Genomic DNA, 12,612 nt, shown 5'->3' with positions numbered 1-12,612 from the left:
TTCTTAAGGGTCTGTTTTTTGCTATTATATGAGCTAATGTTGAACATCCAAAATAATCAAAAAACAACTCAAAACATGCCTTAATATATGCCATATGCATTAAAACAGCCCTGAAATAAACATTAAATAAATTAAAAACCGTCCATAGTGAGGCACAAGGGTTAAATGTTCTACAGAAAAGCTTTTGTTACAATTTGGTACCTTGGAGTGTACAATAATTGGGAATTTATCAGGCAAACTGAGGATTAAAAGTCAGGGTCTGTCTGCTGCTTTGATTTGGACTGTCTCGTATCCACTGTAATGTTCACAAATACATTATTAAAAGGTGAGGATAAAAAATGCATGTCCTTCCCTGCTAAAACAATATAATAAAAATTGCCGTGGGTTGTCTTTGAATAACAATAAAATTTGAGTCCAATTATTTCTGTCTAATTATAACAGCTGCTAATTGCACAAGATGCTGGAAAAACTTCTGTTCCAACTCTGCCTCCTATCATTTCTAGAATAATAACTCTGCACAGCTTACAGATATTTCAGGAGAACATATATTACACGAGACTACATACAGTATGTGAGGCATTGAAAACAAAGATTGACTAATTTACGTATGACCAGAAATGGTTTAAGCCTGAAAATGCATGACAAATGTTTCATATTCAGGGAGCTGCGCTGATCTTCTTAGAACAGAATCATGTTGAACTGGTTTTGATGACATAATATGCGTACATCTAGGAGGTCGGCCGCTGAAGTGGCTAGATGAGCTCTTTTCAAAGTAATTATGGAAAACCATGCAGCTCAGACTCTGACCGCAGCACGCACAGCCCCGATAACACACACTGGGCACAACTCTAGCACCAGATAAGGCATTAAAAGCATTCACAGAGCTCATGTCACACACACTTTCTAGAGATATGGATAACATTATGTTTTTGTTTCAACTGTTTTAAGAGCGGCTTCTGGAAGTTGTCAGAAAAAACTATAAATTAAAAGGGTTTATAAACACAGCTGAAAACCAGTAAGCAATCGGTTGACAACTTTGCACTCAACACTACCAACACTGTTAATGTGTTAATGTTAAGTTAAAACACAGAAAAAGGAATAGCCGCTACTGGCTAGTAATTAATCAAACAAATACAAAGCTTTATTTAATTGTATGCATAAAAAACACATGAACAATAAAAAATATTTCATGTAAAATAAAAATAAAATGTATTTTGAGAAAACCTCTAATGCTTATTTACGTTAGGTGCAACTATGGCAAAGTGATATCACACCATCAGAAAGGCCCTTCACGGGGGTTAAATGTAACAGGCTTTTATTGTACATGCATACTTTGCATTTTCTGACTGCGCAGACTGCTGAAAAAAAAGCTTTGAGAATGCCTTTCAACTACAAGGAGAGTCCCACATTGAGTAAGATCAAACGTTTCCTTGTTACCCTCCTGCATCAGTTATGTGCAGAAAGCATAACTGAGGCCTAATGAGGTCACAAAGAGCGGCACACAGAATCACATTAACATGTTGCACAACTATTTGTTCAGACAACCAGAGAGAGTAAGAGGGGAAAGGTGATGTCTGTGGAAAACTGTTGTTAAGACACCACATTTGAATTAATGCATGTTATAAAAGGTAAAAAAGCTGAAGGATGAACTAAATCGTATAACAAACTTCTGTAAGGCAATAAAAGTGTCCTCTGATTCTGCCTGTCAGCCATCCCCTTCCGTTTCATCTTTTGTGACTGGTGCTAACTTGACTTTCATGTGCAGTGACGTCTAAAATAGTCAGAATGTAGTCAAACTCATGGGTCAGAATAGTGTCAGACTGAAAGTGTCAGCATGCAGTCATCACGAGGCGTGCAAACACTGCTATCCTTTCTCTTACACTCAGCTTAGTTAGACCTAGTTTGATCAACACTCACACACGTGCTGCAGCAACATCCTACAATCTTAACACTTATATTGTTATCATATCGCATTTGTTGCTGAACACTGATTACTTTCCAGTACAGGACACAGACAATGGATCCTATTGGAGGAAACTGCTGGGTCTGCTCATTGTCCAGCACAATAACTGCTCCACATGCAACACCCATCCAGAAAAGTACAGAGCTGCTCAGGCACTAATACCACCAGAACAAACAGAAAACAATAACTTCACATGGTTCCACAGACTAGATTTGTCTTTACATATACTTGTCTCCAACAACATGACTGAAACAATTTAGACAAAGAAAAAACCAATGTGTGGGAGGAGACAACAGTGAATCCTCTGAAGTGGCTGCTTCCTAGTGCATAAAGAGGTGAGCAATCACAATGTAGGAGGGTGAAGGCATACTTCATTAACCCTGCTGTAATTGCCGTTTCCTTTTTATTTTCGTATGTGGGGGGAAAATTAAACAGAAAATTGCCTGATGCAATCTGACGGAGTGAGGAGTAGACAATGACAGCGATTATCACAAGGTTGCTGCGTTTCTGTGAGTGGGAGAAAGACTTTCGGAATTCATTTGTTGGGAAAGTGTAACTTAAAGAATGCATGTAAGAGTCAGTGTTTATATGAATTAAAAAAAATACTTTTCTACGGAGGCCAACATGTGCAAGCGCGCTACAGCGGCCCAAAACACTTACATTAGGAGAAACGTGCTGCACTTTCAAAAACATTGCAAATATAAAAACACACATTTCCTCAAACACGTGCACATCAACAAACATGTTCACCAACTTGACAACACATGCATTAACGAAATGCTGCAAGAAGCTCAAAACGCGACGGAAACAGGGACGCTAAAAAGTGATGCACACAGCTGGAAGTATAAGGTATATACGTTTTGTCAGTATATTTGTAATGACTAAGTTTCTAGCTTAAAACTGATCTGCAATAATACTAAAAGGAATCATACAATCGATCCAAATATTTCATTTGTTATCTTAATAGTTATGAGCAGAACAAACAGTACTTCATTGTACTTCACTGTACAATATGTAATCTTTAATCTTACATTCTGTTATTGTATACCTAACTCTTCACATGTACATAGAATCCTGCGTTACTTGATCACTTTCAACATTCCATGCATAATTTAGTTTATTGTGTTTATTCATTTTTCTGACATGTATATCCTTCATCTGCACTAATAGCCGACAAAATACCTGCAATATTTTACTCTAATTTAAACTACTACTACAACCCTTTTGCACTATTTTTAATTTGTATTATTTTGTCTTATGTCTTTTTATAATATGCTGCATTGTTGGAGGAGCTCGGGACCTAAGATTTCCCTTGCCATAATTACACTGTAGCTACTGTGCATCTGACAATAAAAACCCTCGAACAATCGTTGTTAAAATAAACCAATAAAATACATTTTAGGTAAGTTTCAAGGGGCAGTGACAGTAGGTTAGGTCCAACTTTATAATCCCCTAATGTCAACAAGTGCTCCAGTCCCAGAAGTGTGCATCACTTTTTAGTGTCCTCGTTTCCGTTGTATTTGCAGCGTTTTGATTACGCATCTCTTTTTAGTAAAAGCAGCGCATGTTTCATTTAGCTGGTGAAGATGTTTCTGATATTTGCGTGTGTTTTGGCACATCTGTGTTTTTTTTATTTGCATAGTTTTTGAAAATGTAGCGCGTTTTTCCTAATGGAAGTGATTTGGGCCATTGTAGCGCATGTGTCTGATGGTCACCGTACTCTTCCGAACATATTCAACAACAACATACTCAGGCACAGCCTCTCTGATCTTGGGGTCGGTGATCTCCTTGCAGACGGCGACAGACTGCACTTCCTCCAGAGGACACATTATGCCGTACTCCTCGCACCCGTGGGCTTGAACCAGGGGGTCCATCCGGTGCGGGTCGAACATGATGTTGTTGGGTGTCACCAGCAACACCCCACTCACCGCACCCTGAGTCAACACAGGGAAAAAGAGAGGGATGGGTGAGGAAAAATGGGATCCATTTTAACAGTCATAGCAGGTTTATTCAGCACCAAACGATGATCAAAAGCACCTTTGTCACATAAACCACTGAGAGGCAAATCAATTTGAGACCGCAAATGTCCTAAATCAAGTAGAAGGTATTGACTGCCAGCAGTGGACACTTCAGTGCTTTCATTCGGTACCTAGGAGTGAATCAGCAGTTCAATACCATGGATCTGTGAGTGTCTGCGCACTCATGCACGTACACATGCAAAATCTGCTATCACACACTCAAAACTTTAACTGTACAGCATTCAAGACCTTCTGACCCCTTGCATTAGACAACGAAAAACTCCCCAAAACTACAAACTCACATTCACAACCAGATCTAATAAAAGCAGAAGTAATGAACAGATCTCACAACAACATCTAACTGTACTTAGGAGCATTTGGGATGCTGCTTTTAGATAACTTGGTTAACAGGAGCTGCAGACTCCCTGGTTCTAGGACATCAGAACCACATAAACTATAAACAGCAGAATTAAACTGCCGTCAGCAGGAGAGAGGCTTCTCTTCATGTGCCGCTCTACAGCGTCATTCATTTTGGCTCATCAGTGTTTGCTGGGCTCTAATTTTAACTCATTCCAGGTGTCTTATTTAACAAAAAAAACTATTTTTTATGAGATATGTGATTTTAAACACATGCTGGTGTAATGATTTTCTTACCAGCTGCCTTGTTAATGTCTGCATCAGTTAATGATTTCATATGTTGCAGGGAAAACACAGAATTAGCAGTTTACACATCTAGATTATTGTGTTTTCATGTCACAAATCAGGTCATCACAGGCAGCACTGTGTAGCAACTGGATTATGGTCTGCTATAGTTAGGTACTTTATATTTTTGCTGATGTGTTCATGTGTCATTGTGAGAGTCAATGACTGGATCTCAATGGAAGCACTTGCTCTTCTATGGTATTGACAACAAAGAAACACAAACAACGTAAAAGGAAAAACAGCTTTAATGTTAATTGATGTTATTTATGGGGCATTTCTTTTCTTTTCATTTTAATTCCCTATCTGTACAAAAGCCTTTTTAAATGTGAAGTGTGTCAAGTCCCAGCAGCTGGCAGCTGTGCTGTATGATTAGAAGTAGTTTGATACCAATACAGTCCCTTCTTCCCTTATTTTTGCAGCCAACATTTTTGCTCTTGACTACAGCAGCTGTCTGTCACATGACTGTCAGCATATAGAAGGATCTTTACATTCTAATAAACGTTTGGATATTTTAAAGTGGCCCTATTATGTTTTGGGGTGTTTTCCCTTTCCTGTAGTGTGTTATATATTGTAGGTTTTTGTGCATGTAAATGGTCGGCAAAGCCTAAAATCTGTGTGTGTGTGTCTCCAGAGGGATTGCCCCCCCCCGAAACGCCTCCATTGGACTCCTTTATTTACTTCCTACAAAGTGACATCACTATGTCACACTAGCGCTTCTATTGGCCTGCACTCCAACACATTGTGCATGAAAGGTTAAGGGGCGGGACATTTCTAAGTGGTTGACAAAAGATCTGGCCAATCAGACCACGCAGGCCAATCTACAAATCAGAGCAGACTGGGGGAGCATTAAAGGGCCCCTTTAAGGTGGATCCTACCATTGCTCCAGTGATGTACTTGCAGTTGATCTTGAGGAACTTCTCTGTGAGGGCCTCTTCCTCCTCGGAGGTGGATGACACCACTCTGGCCTGGCGAAGGGCGGAGAACACAGGAGGGTGAGCGGCTTCTGGTCTGGGGGGGCCATCGGAATCCTGGGGATAGATGGGGAGGGGATGTGGACACCATTTGTTAGTTCAAACTTTTATAATAACAATCTTCTGTTCTTGAGGCTGAAAAAGCTCTCCTTTCTCACAATGAACAGAAAAGACAACATTCTATAGTCTGATGAATCCACTTTATCCCAATGCCTACACATCTATATGAATGCATCATGTCCAAATCTCTAAATAGCGTTCACGCAAACAGATTTAATAACAAGCACTGCCGAAACAACTAAGCTTGGTTGAGTTGGTTATACACGCTGTAACTAATTTCTGTCTTATTTCATCAAGCTAATGCATTTGAGCCTCAAAATGTAGCGTCTATATATAAACAGATATTTTCTGCACAGCGGGACAATCGAGTTAAAAGCAACCCAAAGAATGAGCCTCCTGTGTGTCTGCGCTTCATACAGGGTGAAAAACGTTTGAATGGGGCCGATAAGATTTAATTTCATTTAACGTGATGCCTGGTTAGTGTTATTTGGACTCAATGTGCCCTTGAGTCAGGGAGGGGTTGGAAGCTGTTCAGCCAGACAGAGGCATATTTTTATAGAAGAGGAAAGCATTTTTACACTTTTGTGTCAGGACTCACTCATTCAAACCATCACTTTCTCTAAGAACAAACTGCTCATGATAAAAAGTTACATTGCTTGTTCACTTTGACGCCAGAAACTAAATATTCAAACATGAAACCATATCAAATAATTGCTGCCATTTTGTCACAGCCTAGTATAATAGACAGACTATGACCCAATGGGGACACGTGTGTGTGATCATTTTGTGACTCAGTTATTTTATTGACTTTCTAACTTCAACAAGTTGTTCAGGGGAGCATTCATTCAGTAATCCATCTATGAAACCAACAAGCTAACTATGTATCATGTCCTGACTCTGGGTGGGGGTGGTATTTAAGCTGAAGCAGTTAATACACTTACAAACATCCGTCTAAGTTTGTGTGAGCATTGGTGTATTCTTCATGCATATGGAGACATTAACCAGGAGAATCCAGTAAAAAAACTCAAGATAGCCTTTAATAATTATGACAAATATGATAGCATTGTATACTTTTACGTGGGTTTATCAAGCAAGGAGTGGAGCAAATGTATTGTATTTATAAAAAAAAGATACATGTTATGCTGGTATGAGAATTATTTTAATATTTGTGACATTGAAGAAAATGTCAAAAATGTGGCTGTGCTAGATAAGTAGATGTAAGTGCTTATGGAATTGATTAGTAATTCTGTACTTTGGATAAGTCTGTTTCGACTAAAACATGTTGGAGGGGTGTGTTATAGTGTGTCTTTAGAACGGCATCTGGGATTTATTGCATTTTATATCACTTTATATGGCAATAAAAAGAGCTTTTCCAAAAACAAACAATAAAATCAACAATTATTTCCTTTCATAATAACTCTTCTTGTCTGCAATCCGCCAGACGCTCAGCGCGAAGAAGCCGTGAAAATGATGTCCCAACTATGTTGTTCTAATGCATGTTGACACACACCCTAAAAAGCCACTTTGTTACTGCTTCTTCATCTCTGCCATGGTAACAGTGCAAGCTGCCACAGATGGTGTGTCTGCTGGGCTGGAAACAAGAGGGGTGGTGGGTTTGGTGTTTCTACCAGTGGCCTGTTGCCATGCAATATCTGAGACTGACTGAAGTGTGTCTGAAAAACCATCCGCAGGGACGACTGTCTGACCGGGAGATGTATCGTGGGACAGAGCAGAATGCAGGACGGACTTTCTGTGACACTAAACCACTGCTGGAGGAGTCGGATCTGATGGAAATAAGTAAAGCATGGGAGGAAAATGAGGGAAGAGGAATGCAATGTAGAAATAGTAGCAAAAGCAGTGGTGGAGAAACAAAAAGACATGGAAATAAAGGGAGCTAAAGGCAATGAAAGAGAGTGATTGGAGTGAGGACAAAGAACAAAAGGGAAAAGGAGGACAGAGAGGAGTGTGTGGGAGTTATAAACGAGGGGGATTTGGATGGTGGAGAAGTGCAGAGAAGAGCTTAGAGAAGACAGCCAGAGCCCATAACAACTGTCTGCTGCTCCTGACTCCCACCCCCACACCTCCCTCTCTCCGTGTCCGTCCAGCGCGGTACACAAAACAGCCTGCGGCTACTGACCCGCACCGACACCAGCAGCCCAGACACAGCCAGGGAGGGCTGAGGGGGCCGGGCCAATCTGTTACAGCCAAAACAAGTCTCCCCGTACAAGATAAGGAGACCTAATGTAAAAAGAGAGAAAAGTGAAGTTTCAAGAACATCCTTAAAGCAGAAACAGAGCCGGATCCCTGATCTGAGGCCCAACTATTATGAGGAGGACTTTATCTGTTCGAACCAGCTCGTCATCCACTTAAACTGAGCTCACCTCACCTACACAACTGCACTTAATCGCTCCACTTCACAATGACTCATTCACGCTCACCTTCCTGCTCCAAGGTTAAATATGAGCAGCCTTTCCCACATAGTTAACACTGACTAGATCACACCTGGGATACACAGGTTGTCCACATGTGCTGCACACACCTGGGTGGAAATGAGCAGCTAGTGCATCAAAACATGTCCTCCCTCATAAAGATGCAACAAACACATGATTTCTTCTCATTAGATCTGGCACATGTGAGAAAGGGGCGCAATATGTTGGTAACAGCCATCACATGTCCACATGAAAGCTCTTTGTTGAGGCACTCACTGTTCATCAGCTGACAGATGTTGCACACAAAAGTGATGGGTTATGACTTATTTTGGTAAAATGCCAAATGTTGACTTGCAAAGCGAACACATAATAGCGTTGCACTTATGTTGCTGTGTGGGAGGATGAGAGGAAATACAGGCAATAAAAGAGTGAGATTAAGTTGCTCTGTTTAATTGGCAGCCAATGGTGGCATATTGTCAAAAGCTGACAATCTGTCCTTTTATTTATCTTTTAATGTGAATTTTATCATTATCAGCCCGAGGTATTCTGCTCAGACAGAACCTGCAGAGTCATGGTACATCAGCGACTCATCATCACCTGATCCAAAGCCTCAATCGTGTCTCACACATCAAGCTGCCAACTCCTCTTCCTCGTGACTACCTGCTTTGCCTTCTCCTTCCTGCTGCATGCTGCTATTGGTGCTTTCTCTCCCTTAACAACCTCACCTCAGGAACACCAGGCAGTGACCAGAGCAACTTCAGATCAAATTGGGATTATACTGGTTTAGTGTTACTGGATTTCATACATTTAAAAAATCACATTATTCCAAAACTTTATGGAGTGGGCACTGGTTTAAATCAGAAAATGTCACTATTTGGTACAGTGGTAGAGAGCTGACAGATCAATAAAGTGTTATGCTATGGAAGGGAAGACAGCATCACCTTGCCACAGCCAATGCTCATATTTCAAGTGAGTATTGCTTTTCCAGGCTGCTGCTTTCATAGCCCTGAAATCCTTTAATATATGACCAGTGTTTGTCCTGCACTGGGCTCGACGAAATCCAATATCTTCTCAGCTGCTGCTGGAGTTTGGTATTGTGAACGATGATTCTAAACTTGCCCGTCTCTTTATTATGATCCATATTAACCTTCAGCTTTATGCAGACTTTTCATTCAAATCTGTTGACCTGTACAGATATAGGGCAAGGTAAGGTAATGTGAGTCAAAGTAATGGTAGTTAAAATCAGGGAAAGTTAGGTCATTTAATTCGAAGGCAAAGTAAGGGAATGTGATTCAAGGTTAAGGCAAGGTAGACTAAATTGAGTCAAAGTGATGGTGAGGTAAAGGTAAGGTTCGGTAATCTGAGTCAATGTAAAATCAAAGTAAGGTAATGTGAGTGAAAGTAAATGCAAAGTAATGTCAAAGTAAAGGCAATTAAGGTAAGGTTTTAGAGAAGGAAAAGTGTAGAGAACTAACACAACCTCAGGTAGAAATCCAATTAAGACTATATTTAACCTCATTGGAGGTAAGCCAAGACGTGTCAATGTCCTGAAGTGACCAGATTCTAGCAGTCCTGGTAATGGGATTTCTTTCAGCGTGTATGACATCAAAGGGAGGGAAAAGACATAGTGCAGCATAGTACACTGGCTGGAGCACCGAAATCCAAAGATGAAAGAGCTGCTGTGAGTAAATGCTGTGTGTGTTGGGTGTGTGTGTGTGGAGATTAGGGAGTAAGGAAGGTAGGATGGAAAATCGACAAACAGGAAGAGAAAAGCTGGGTAGGGGTGCTGGGCAAAATAAGGCGTGACGGGGCCATCAGGAGCTTGTCCGTGGAGCACGGCATCGCAGTGATGTTCTCTACAGGGGGCTGTGGGGGGGCTGACACCGATGCTGCAGACCGGAGACGGTGAAACTCTGTTAGATGACAGCGGTGGTGGGGCCAGAGAAATCAATATTCTTTCAGTTTAAAACCAATATTTCTTTCAGTTAAAGAAAAGAAAACAGCCAGAAGCTGAGGCTTTCTAAAACATGGCGTCTATCCAAGCAATAGAGCGATATTAAAGGTCAGACGCAATATATCAAAGAGACAAATCATATTGCATATAATTTAAAGATACTATTTCCTATGAGTCAAACACATTTGGCTCAATCTGTGGTTAATGTATTTTATGTTAGTTGCTATTCTCTCTATGTTATAAAGATTTCAGAAGCTGCAGGTGCCACATGGCTTTGACCTGGTCATTGACACATGGTGCTATCAGAAATCAATCCAGAGCTCCACCTTGTGGGCATGGCTGCGTTCTGCAAGAGGGAGCACACAAACACTTGGGATTCATCAAATGTCAGTAGGCAGAAGACGTCAAGTACAGTCAGTGCCGTTATTCATATCGCCCAAAGTAACTGCTCAGACTGGATGGGTCATTAAAGAACAGCAGCCTTTAGGAAGAAATGCCTTTTTAAGATCCATAGTTGTTGCATAGATTCTGATTATGTTTCGTTATTGCAGATAAGTTCTGAGGTTACACCAGACACACTTTAATTACAATAATATTAGTTGATAATTATTTTACAAAGCACTATTAAAATCAAATAGAGGTTGGTGCTCCACCTGTTTACATTTTGTTTAGGCCTTCTTGACTTAATTCTATAAAGTTATTTAGTTTAACATGTTATGTTTGTGCACACTTGCATGTAGTCTCATGCCATTTTATAGGCATGCACTTTGTATTAAACATGGCGATGGGATACATCCTTATAAAGACACAGGTAAGAACATGAATCAGATGTGGACTTCATCAAGAACAGATTTAAAAACAATCCAAGGAAGATATTAGTGACTGATGCCCTATTTCTGCTAAAAAAACAAGTAGATGTTATTTTTAATCATAATATTCTCACTAAAACTGTGATAATAGCTTCTGGAGTTTCTGAAATGAAACCCTCACCTGAGTGAGATCATCAGAAATGTAGCGCACCACATATAGGCAATCTAAACTGGTTCTACTTCTTCCATCACTAATTTTAGATCACAACCCAGCGGAAGAAAGGAAGGAAGGAGGGAGGCAAAAGAGGAAGAGACAGAGAAGGTCACAGTAGTAGCTGTGCCACCACAGAGAGTAATCATGCATGATGGTGTGTATGTGTCAGTAGAAGCATGAGGAAGGTCCGGATAGGACAAAGAGGACGAGCCTGCCCACACAGATGACCAGGGAGCAAGAACGCCAGTGAACCGATGGCTGCCAAATAATCCAACGACAGCAAGACCGCCAGCCGGAAAGTCAGCCAGCTACCCATGCGCGCGCACACACATGCACACAAACACAGTCAGCCAATGATACATGCCTGCAAGATGTGTTACTTTTTGCTGCCAGTACCAGCAGGCTGGCAGGCAGAGCAAGGGGCTGTTCAGGGCTGTCTTCTCCGTCAGACGAGCTCTGAACTACATGGCTGGTTTTCTGCAATACTTTTACCGTATTAACTAAGCATGGGCACAAGTGCATCAAAGCATATGATGATTAGATTTGATTCCTCTGTCAAATAAGCCCTTTTCTCTGCTGCGTTTTCAAAACGGTAATTTATGGGTATTCATACAGAAGATGTTAAATATTTAATCTATTTTCATCAACTACATGAATAATACAACTCACCTAAACCTCACTGTTTCTGTTCAATTAAAGCATCATGACAAACAGCACCTGTAACTTTATAAACTGATAGATTAGATGTGTGCAATCTCTGTCAATGTTTAACACAGATGCTCCTCCATCCAGCACTTAATGCTGTAAAAAGGAAGGTTTAACTACCGTATTCAAACAGACTCCAGAGAATCGTCTTGCAGTTGTTTGCACAACATTATTCTGCTGAAAGCACTATTAAGTTAGAAAATGTGATTTTTGAAGGTAAAAAGAAATACACATTCTTCCTTTTAAAAAGATCTGTATAAATAAGAGGTAAAAAATAAAGAGTCACATGCTTTATTACCTCTCTCAATACTTACACTCATGAGTTTATTAGTTAAGGTTATTGTTTATTTAAATTCTTGTTCAATAAATTATAATGTTTATATGTATATTATGGTCTTCTTTTAAGTAGCTACCACGGTGCAGCTACATAGCATCACTATCACAGCGTAGTTCAGCCTTCATTTGTACCAAAAGACACTTTAAGAAATGTGTTGATTATTTTATCTGGTACGTACAAAAAAAACAACAGGGTTTTGGCTAGCCAAAAATGAGCTTCTGAATTATTCCAGATAACATGAGGTACAGATGCAGCTTGCTAATCAAGCTAGCTAGGTGTGGCTAGAATTAGCAGCTAATTTTAGATTTGAATGAATATTCTGCAGTGATTCGATAAGTTTTATTGGCTTTGATGATTTGACAGGCTATTTGAACACCTAATAGCTTTTTTTTAAATCTCCTGCTAGAGCTGACTCTTTTTATATCCAAAAGGAAAGAGAAGCATCTGAAA

At 40.2% G+C, this 12,612-nt stretch overlaps 1 protein-coding gene across 5 annotated transcripts in view; it reads right to left on the bottom strand.

Moving 5' to 3' along the window:
* Positions 1-12,612, bottom strand: part of oxr1a (oxidation resistance 1a) — a 163,748-nt gene that overhangs the window by 19,882 nt on the left and 131,254 nt on the right. For all 5 annotated transcript variants that reach the window (XM_063879537.1, XM_063879539.1, XM_063879536.1 and 2 more), the window contains 2 exons: positions 5,559-5,711; positions 3,713-3,897 (listed from right to left, as the gene is read on the bottom strand). In XM_063879537.1, the coding sequence (XP_063735607.1) occupies positions 3,713-3,897; positions 5,559-5,711 (338 nt within the window). The remainder of the gene's footprint in view (positions 1-3,712; positions 3,898-5,558; positions 5,712-12,612) is intronic.

Source organism: Eleginops maclovinus, chromosome 3 (assembly GCF_036324505.1).
Source record: "Eleginops maclovinus isolate JMC-PN-2008 ecotype Puerto Natales chromosome 3, JC_Emac_rtc_rv5, whole genome shotgun sequence".
In the NCBI taxonomy this organism is placed as follows: domain Eukaryota; kingdom Metazoa; phylum Chordata; class Actinopteri; order Perciformes; family Eleginopidae; genus Eleginops; species Eleginops maclovinus.
The sequence above is the reverse complement of the archived record's forward strand: the minus strand, read 5'-3'. Positions and strand labels throughout refer to the sequence as shown.